This window comes from Typopeltis vanoorti, chromosome 12 (genome assembly GCF_054136105.1).
Source record: "Typopeltis vanoorti isolate ZY-2024b chromosome 12, IOZ_Tvanoo_1.0, whole genome shotgun sequence".
NCBI lineage: Eukaryota > Metazoa > Arthropoda > Arachnida > Uropygi > Thelyphonidae > Typopeltis > Typopeltis vanoorti.
In genome coordinates, this window is record NC_143560.1 from 26,360,373 (window position 1) to 26,370,454 (window position 10,082).

At 35.6% G+C, this 10,082-nt stretch overlaps 1 protein-coding gene across 1 annotated transcript in view; it reads left to right on the forward strand.

Annotated features, from left to right (window-relative positions):
- LOC150100642 (transcription factor EC-like) overlaps positions 1 to 9,420 on the forward strand; it is a 53,325-nt gene extending 43,905 nt beyond the window's left edge. The window contains exon 6 of the mRNA XM_090401371.1: positions 8,639 to 9,420. Within this exon, the coding sequence (XP_090257497.1) occupies positions 8,639 to 9,034 (396 nt within the window). The 3' untranslated portion in view covers positions 9,035 to 9,420. The remainder of the gene's footprint in view (positions 1 to 8,638) is intronic.
- Positions 9,421 to 10,082: the final 662 nt, after the last annotated feature.

Here is a 10,082-nt window from a genome sequence, read left to right on the forward strand (position 1 = left end):
ATCCTTTAATTTATAAGGATTCAAAGCTCGTAAGGATTCAAACTTCCTCGAAACGATCGTTACTGGTGACGAAACGTGGTGTTTTGTGTATGAGCCCGAAACAGAGTGCCGAGCGGAGATCACCAGAAGAGGGGCATCCGAAAAAAAGTCGCTTGGAGAAGTGAAAAGTAAAGACAATGCTGATTTGTTTCTACAATTCCAAGGTATCCACAAAGAATTCGTCCGCCTGGCTAAACGGTCAATGGTGAGTTTTGTCTCGAAGTTTTGAAGCAACTGATAACGAGAATTCGCCGAGTACAGCATGAATATCGTGACGACCGACCGTTCGTCAAAACACACTGTCACTCTTGGCACTATAACTTGGCTTCTAATGAAATAAACAGTTGACACAACACTAAGGAAGGTTGCCGCTTTCGACAACAAAAAGATATAACAGGTGGCGCCACTAGTTTCTTCTATTTACGAAAAGTTCGGTTTCTTTTTGGACAGAGGGTTAGACACAAAGAAGCGTCACACAAAATTGGTAAAAAAAAAATGACAGTTAAGAACCAAATTTATTTATAATTTGACCACGTTACCCTTCAGCTTTATAAAAAATAACTATGGGATTAGTGCTAATTTACAGTAAGTTGAATAATACTCAGAGATTCAAATGATCACTTTCGAAATCTCTTCAAGGACTACCTCTCAATAATAACAGATGTGAATCCGTCACTGGAAAAGATTTTATACTGACGATCAAATGATCAATTAAGATGGAAACGAAAGTTTCGAGTATTATTTACGATGTTATGACCGTAATGCTAACCTCATGGTCCGTCTGTCGCGTATTTTGGCATAGCAAACTTAAAACCCAAAGAATAATTTTGCCACCTTTGTATGAGATACCTCTTTAGCGTTGCCTCATCTCCTTAGCTCAGTCGTTTATCAAAGATGCGTTTTGATTGAAGAGACCTTGGGTTTTCATCCCGCAAAACAAGCAAACCAACCAGCCCGATGAACACACGACATTAACAGACATACTCCGGCCTCATACCTTAAGTTGTTTTAATCGTAGGTTTCAAACAAACAGCCTCTGTAGTACAATAGTGAAGACTTCGCGACATTGCCTTTCGATGGAAAGGAAAGTTTCGAGTATTATTTACGATGCTATGACCGTAATGCTAACCTCATGGTCCGTCTGTCGCACATTTTGTCATAACTCAATTTAACTCAAATCGCAGCTCATATGAGAAGTTTTAAGGACTTTTCGAATGAATGTAAGTTAACGGATGCTCATTCGGATTTTACAGCAGTTTTTCCTTCAAGATTCTCCTTCCCCAGTCACAAAACAGGAAAAATGAAAGAGAACACATGCAGTTAATAAACATAATACATTGGCTTCATAGTCTCAGTTGGTTTGGCCGTAATTCTAGCCAGCCTTAATTAAATATAATGAAATTTAGTATTACAACTACTATCAAGAATCACTTAGAATTTTTGAGTCCTTTCAATATGACTTTAAATGCAAGGTTTGGGGAGGTCAAATAATGTTCTACAGCGCCTATACCAAGAGAGATGATCTTTGTATTTTGCATACTTAATCATGTTTTCAATTTTTTTTCCGTAAAAGCTGTTGTTAAATTTAATTCGAGATTTTAAAAAGTTTCAAAAAATAACAATAGGACTGATGAAGTTCAAAGATTCTAAGAATATTTTCTAAGAAATCGAACTTAATTGCTAAACGCTAACCACGTTTAACCTTTGCTATTGCTCACTGGTGTGTGCGTTGTATTTCCCCCCCCCCCAATATATAGTTTATTTTTTTTTTAAATGTTTCATTACGCCCAAAGGCATATATTACTTGTATTTACAAAAATTTTAAATTATCATTTTTTAATTATTCCTTATTACTGTATTTTACTCGAGTGCAATGCTGACTTCATTAGTGATATTTTCGATTACTGATATGCAGTGTTTAAAATTATTAATTGAAAATCAATTGTATTTACGAAAATAAAATAAAAAAGGAACAATAATTTTAGATGAGTCCTTGTTTCGATACTGACCACTCTTTCTGAAGCGATAATCTCAAGCGATGATGTAAAATAACATCCGAATGAACTTAGTCAAAATTAGACCATCTCAGTCTGCTCAAATTTTGAGCACACTGAGATGACCTAATTTTGGTAACGATTAATTTCTCATCTTTGTAGAGTGAGAATCCTTATCAGATTTCTCTCTTTCTGTGAATTCTGTCTTGAAATAATGTTATTCTGTAATAGTTGGTCTTCGATAAAAATATCCTTCTACTGTGCTTGACTACCATCAGTGTAGATTCTGTACTTCTCGTTCCATTAGCCTCTTTCTTTCTCCTTAACGTATATTTTCTTAACTCTTAGTAAGGGAATACCGTGAGTAAGACATATAAATACAAAATTAATGAAGGAAAATCTCACGTAAAAAGATTTTTTTAATAGTATAATTTTCAACTGTGTGTCAGGCGAAAATTATGCTATTGTCAGTTATTGTTTAATTTGAGATTAACATGTACTGAACATGCCTGTGACACACAGGCGAAAATTATACTATTAAAACAAATCTTTTTACGTGAGCTTTTTCGTCATTAATTTTGTATTTGTATATTTTCTTACCTGGATAGTCTAATCGATTTAATGAATTGAATAAATTCAAACTTTGTCCAGTTTGAGGTCCAAATTCGTGCAGTCTTTACTTAATGCTATGTACAATCGGTCGTGATTTTTTTATTTATTATTATTTTTTTTATTTACCATTTTATGGTCAGAAATATTTCCTATCAGATTCGCTAGTTTCTGAGACTAACATTGTGTTTCTCAGAATAGACAGGATGGACAACATTTCTGAGTGCGTTCTCAAATTCTATTTCATGGCTTCCATCATCTTTGTATTTGTTCCCAATCCAAGTGATAAAAGGCTTTCGGTAGCATCTTTCTTTAAATAAAACAAAATTTGAACAAATGTTCTTACAGTTTTTGTTGTTCGTGTGAAGAACTGACGGTTCCATTCATCTTGGCCTTCAGAATTGGAAGGGGTCAATTGCAAATGGACTTTGACTGCTGAGATTAGTCCTGGCAAATTGCTAGTAAAGATTCTTTCTTTTAGGGTTACACAGTGATCAGCACTCATATTTGTAGATTTAGGGACTCAAAAACACACGTGTTGAACAGATTATTTTATTAATTACAAATAAAATAAAACTTGACGTTTCGACCTCTATATCGAGGTCATCATCGGAAGAATACAACTGTATACAGAACCAAGCTACATGCTCATGCTTTCTATACCAGTAAACTAAATCTACGTAGTTAATAAATCTTTTTTCTAGCCTGACCTCTAGTGATAGAAAAGAAAAACAAAAATAAATAAAGAATAAAATAAAATTATAAAAAAAAAAAAAAATTATATATATATATATATATTATAAATAGATAAATGCAACTACAATAAACTGTTAGAGTCCTTATGTATTAATATTCTGGATAGTTATAAAATGATTTCTTTCAGTTGCTATTGAATGTTCTAAACACTTCACCAGGTTATCTTCTTGTAGTGGGAATTTTTCTAATGCTAGTTTAGGATGTTATACAGGTTGTAGATGGGTCCTCCACATTCTTGAAATGGTGAGGCCATCATTTTTGTTGAGATTTGGGTTGTGTTTGAGCATTTCACAAGACTCTTTAAATTTTCTCTCAAACCAGGTTTTGGTGCGGTGTAGGGACTTGGTATTTTTCCAGTCAATTCTATGGTATGTTTGGAGTGCATGGTCAGAAAGGGTGTGCTAGGTGTGGAAGAGGATCTTTAGAGGAACTGAGTAGGTGTCTTAGCTTATTGGGGGGTTTAAAGGTGGTTTTAATGTTGTATTTGCGAAGTGTTCTGTCTATTTTTTCAGAAATGCCTCTAACATAAGGAATGGCAATAGCATTCTTGAAATCTTTTTTGTTCTTACTGGTATCTTTATGGAGGATCTTGTGAATAGTTTTTTTATTGTATCCATTTTTGATAAATGTTTGGTTGATGATTTTGTATTCTTGGTTTAGAGCCTGTTCATTCGAACAAATAGTTAGGGCTCTGTGTTTAAGGGTGCTTATGACACCTAATTTTTGTGTTGGGTGGTGGTAAGAATTTTTGTGTATGTATTGGCCTGTGTGTGTAGGTTTGCGGTAAACTGAGAAGGAGAGACAGCCAGAGGGAAGACGTGTGACAAGTGTGTCTAGAAAAGGAAGAGAGTCGTTTTTTTCCATTTCAATGGTGAATTGGATACGTTTGTGTTGTTTGTTTAGGTGGCTAAGGAATGTATTTAGAGCTTCGCGGCCGTGCGGCCAAATGGCGAAAATATCGTCGACGTATCTGAGCCAAATTTTGGGCTTTAGACATGCTGTCTCTAGAGCACATCGCTCCAGGTCTTCCATATAAAAGTTAGCTATTGGGGGAGAAAGTGGTGAGCCCATGGCTGTACCTTCTTTTTGAAGGTAAAAATTGTTTTGCCATACGAAATATCCGGAGCGGAGTACGTGGGCAAAAAGGGCCGTGATGTCATGTGGAAATATGTTCTGTAGGAGCAAGATCGTGTCATTGATTGGGACATTAGTGAAAAGGGAAGTTATGTCAAAGCTGACTAATAAATCTTGGTCGGTGAGTGTAATGTTTTTGATTTTACTGATGAAATGTTGTGTATTTTTTATGTAGGAAGGGGACTGACCTACCGATTCATTGAGTGTGGCAGCTAATTTTTTTGCTAAGTGATAATTTGGGTGTCATTTCCTTCAACGATCGGGCGAAGTGGTGTGCCAGATTTGTGTATTTTGGCAGGCCATAAATTCTGGGCGCACGGGCATACTGAGGTATTAATTTTTTTGTCGTTTCTTCGGGCCATGTGTGGACGGATTTGATTAGTTCAGTTGTTTTCTTTTTGTTACGTTTTTATTTGTAATTAATAAAATAATCTGTTCAACACGTGTGTTTTTGATTCCCTAAATCTACAAATATGAGTGCTAGTAAAGAGTACACGAACAATGAATGCCAATGTTACTTGCTCTTATTCTAGCCAATAAGCAAAGAAACCTGGATGAAAATCACTTATAAGAGTTTAGAATAATGTAAATAGGGAGTAAATTCTCCACGATTAGAAGGAACACTAAACAAATAACCATAAGTACTTGAGACATCTGATTTCCTAATTTAGAAACTACAAAAAGAGACTAAAATGAGAAGTAGAACAGAGTCTAGTATGTGTCTCCGTTTCTCATAATTTCAGAGTATTTTACAAGCGTCCCCCCCCCCCCAAATAAAGAGTATTCATATAGCTTTTGGTTGAAATTGATATTGAATAACATAAACCAACTTTTACTAAACATAAAGCTAAAAGTTACATTCTTAAGCCATCGCCATTACAGTGCACTAATCTTAGGATCATAATGGGCCATTACGCCATTATGATCCTAAGATTAGTGCACTTCTACACTAATACCGTTACTTTCTCTAATGTCCAGGTTAGCATTGAAATTGCCTAAATTTAGGCAGCTTCTACGAGTATACTGCTTTTTCTATTTCAGCAATCAACTGTCCATTTTTGGAGGACACCTCATTATATTTAACTTTCTACAAAATATTTTACTGGAAGTAACATCACTATCTACGCACTGTACAATCAAGTGAGCACTACTGTTGCAAATGGAAACCATTCTAGATTTACTGCATCCATTTATATCCGTACTGACTATTGGGTTGAATGTGAGCGCATGTTTTCCAATTGGATAACTGAATTTCGTGCCTTCTCAGGCGATTATAGAAGAGTGGGTTAGGAAGATCGTCTGAAAGCTAGATTTGCTGGAACTGCGATAGGTTATGCACTGGATAAGACATTTCAGCTGATAAAATGTCATTTATTAATAAACACTCTTTGTCCAAAAAAAAAGAAATCGAACTTTTAGAAAACAGAAGAAACTATTGGAGCCACCTATTATATCTTTTGTTTTTGTTGAAAGCGGCAAACTTCATTAGTGTTGTGTCAACTGTTTATGACATTTGTTTCAATAGAAGCTGAGTTATAGTGCCAAGAGTGACAGTGTGTTTGGACGAACTGTCGGAAAATGAGTTTCAGAGAGCTGCGATTGACTTTTGGGTTAAACTTGGTAAACGTTTTACTGAAACGCGTCCAATGCTTCAAAAAGCATACGGTGATGAATGCTTATCCCGTACTCAAGTTTACGAGTGGTTTAAGCGATTTCAAAGTGGTTGTGAGTAGACGCTTGAGGACGACGAAAAGCCGGGGCGTACAAAAACTGGACTGAGGGAAGTTAACATCCAAAAAGTGCGTGATTTCATCAAAGAAAACCCGAAATCGTCCGTGAGACTGATTAAAGATGAATTGAGGATTCCAAAATCAACTGTGCACAACATTTTGACCGAGAGATTGAGCCTTCGTAAATTGAATTCGCGATTTGTTCCCCACAAGTTGACCGACGACCGAAAAATGTATCGCATTGAACACTGCAAGGACCTCATTAAAACCGCTCGTAAGGACTCAAACTTCCTTGAAATGATCGTTACTGGTGACGAAAAGTGGTGTTTTGAGTATGAGCCCAAAACAGCGTGCTGAGTGGAGACCACCAGAAGAAGGGCATCCGAAAAAAAGTCGCTTGGAGAAGTGAAAAGTAAACACAATGCTAATTTGTTTCTACGATTCCAAGGTATCCACAAAGAATTCGTTCCGCTTGGCCAAAGTGAATGGTAAGTTTTATCTTGAAGTTTTGAAGCGATTGATAGCGTGAATTCGTCGCGTACGGCATGAATATCGTGACGACCGACCGTTTGTCGAAACACACTGTCACTATTGGCACAATAACTCGGCTTCTAATGAAACAAATGTCATAAAAAGTTAACACAACACTAATGAAGGTTGCCGCTTTCGACAACAGAAAGATACAATAGGTGGCGCCACTAGTTTCTTCTAGTTTCGAAGAGTTCGGTTTCTTTTTAGACAGAGAGTGTAAATGCATTTGGAAACAAAACAAAAAAAACCTGTTAAACTTACGATAAAAATCAAATGAATTCAAATGCGATTTCTACAGTCTTTTTTTATAAATGTGAAGTTTCATTCTCCGGGAATGATTTATTTGTTGAAATAATTATAGGGACCTACTTGATTTAGAATGAAATATTCTGATATGTATATTCCTGCCCTTGACGGTTACGTAAGGCAAAGAGATATACTGATGAAGTATCGTCCATCTGTATTTGTCAATGGCAGGTGGAAATAACTTATGTGTTGAGAAATTAGAATTATCATAGGATGCCATAACAGCGCCCTCTCCCTTTGTTAGTGACATTGGTAAAAAAAAATATATAACTTCGCCTAAAATCAACTTGAAGCAACGTTATCAGCCAATGGAAATATCAGGTCAGCCAACAAACGCCCAAGACTCAGAAACCTGACACCAAGGGACCATAGGATGTTCAAGAGGACTTGTACAGAAATCTTATATACAGTACAATGTGGAAGATCAACTACGAGTTCAAAGAGACTGCAGAAGTTTAGTTTAATAAGTAGGACACTACGAAAAGAGCTGCATAGTCTCGATTTCATAAAAGCCAAAAGTCAACTCGCACTTAACGGTGCAGATTACACTCGTGTAAAGAATATCGTGACTGGACTTTAGAGCGTTGACAACCATGATATGTAGTGACGAATCACTCTACATCCTTTCACGATCGGATGTACGGTGGGTGTGTGATGTCTGGGGAACGACTAATGCCCAGTGTCTCATTATAACGGTAAAGTTTCGAAGAGGTTTGTCAAGTGTCAGCTCTTTTCTAGGTATAACTCTGACTTTTAGTTCTGAGTTCTTACCCGGGGGGGGGGGAGGGAACAGCCGTTTGCTTGGAATGATGAACAAATATGCAAGATTTATGTGCAGATTTGCTGGATAATGCCTTGCTTCCTTCGGTTTTACAGAACAGATTCTTGTTCTTTTTAATATGATAATGTGTCATGTCTATTCTGCTTCACACAGATATTTTCATTGAGAAAATTTTGTGTTCTGTTTACCAGGGATTTTATAATTTGGAATTTTGGAGATATAGTGCGCAAATGAGATATCTTGAACAAATGCAAGATATCAGATTTGTCTAAGAAGATATTGGTCCTGACGGTCGTTTCCATTTTCTCCAGAAAACTCAGGTTTTCAACCGCACAACTCAAACATTGACCTTTAAATTTACACTATTTTTAATAATAATAATATATAATATTAGGATTCGCGAGATTGTAGCAGTTATTTGCGATATTCCTCACCATAGATGTCTATAAAAATCAAAAAGGTTTTAGCCGATTATTTGTTTTTTTGAGAACTGCTTCGATCCATATAAAACGAGGTTGTACAAAGTATAGGCTATTAAATTAATCAGGTACCAAACTTTATGCTTTAAATTGAGTTTCATGCTTTTAATTAATCATGTTGGCACATGATTAATTTAAAGCATGAAACTCACTTTTCTCATTCAGAGTATTAACTAATAATAAAGTAATCTTAAATCAATCCAAGGATAATAATATAAATTATTTGTTTTAATAATTATTTTATTTATGGAATTAACACATTTGTTTATATCTTAATAGGAACTGGAGCTCAAACTCCGTGCTCATGGAATTCCAGTGTCTGAAAAAAGCTGGGATTTGCAAGAAGATGCTGACATCTATGGCACTTACAGAAATAATCTGGAATCCGGAAGTGATATCAGTGAAAACTCCAGCAACAGAACAAATTGGATGACTGTAGTAATTAAAGAGGAAACACCTTATAATTCCAGCTCAGAATTCATTTCAGGACTAAATAACACTAACACCTCTCAGGGTCATTTATATCAATACGAATTTGAAAAAAATGATCCAGAAAAATGTGATCCACCGAGAGTGCCTCCATACATTTTGAGTTTACGTGCGGAAACTGCAGATACATCCGTAAATCACCATGTCGTCGACAGCAAACAGCAATCGCATTCTACGGATCAATGAATTCGAATTTTGGTTCTAAATAGATTCATTTGTAAGACGTTCATGATAGTACAAAATAGTTCTCCGTATGACTGGATATACACAGGATTCTTCAGAAAAAATGTGTCTTGGTCATTCTTTTTGTAGCTAAACATCTCTGTGTAGAGATGTTTAGCTACCAATCTAATCCTCCATCCTTGGTACCTGAAAGTTGTAACAAAATGGAGTCCAACACTTAAACCACCATAAATAAACTGTTTGGAACTGCTCAAGATGACCTAGACTTTGTGATAATTTACTAATTTATACGGTCGGGGCATCCAGTGTATACTCTTGGACCCTTCGTTATTTAATCAAAACATATCTGTTTAATAAAGCAAGTCTGAAATTTGATAGTTCAAACGCAATGCGCTGTGAAATTTTAATTTATTCCCAAAGTTTCAGTAGTCGCATTGAACTGTGATGATTCCATGGTGGAAACTGTGGAATTGTCATTTGAAAACTTGTGTAAAATCTACAGAAAGATGACATCGCTAGAATTCTCACTCAGAATTATAAGTTCACTTAAAAGGTTCCTAAAAATGATTTAACTTAACGGATAATACAATAAAGAGCGAAAAGGCTATTTTTTCGGCGACGTAAATTATTTATTTAAGGGGATAAAAAAATCCCTCATTATTTTCAATCCGAATAAGAAACTCGCAATCGGCTTGAAAATAATGAGGGATTTTTTATCCTCTTAATTAAATTAACGGATAATACTTTAAAAATTGAATGCGGATTACGATAATGTAGGAAATAAATCAGTGTTGTTCTCTGTTATTACATGTTCGCTTATTGGATGTCTCCATTACGTTATTACTGGTCCTTAAGGACCAGTAATAACGTAATGGAGACATCCAATAATTCCTTTGTGTGTTAATGCAAAGATTCTTCACTTGGGCCATTGTTATAACATTTGTATTGTGTGTTAAACGCAATAAGTTTTTTTTTCTTTTGTCCTTTTTTTTTTTTTTTAAATCATAATGTCATCAGATTTTCTTCTCATCACTGCCAGATTCTACTTGTC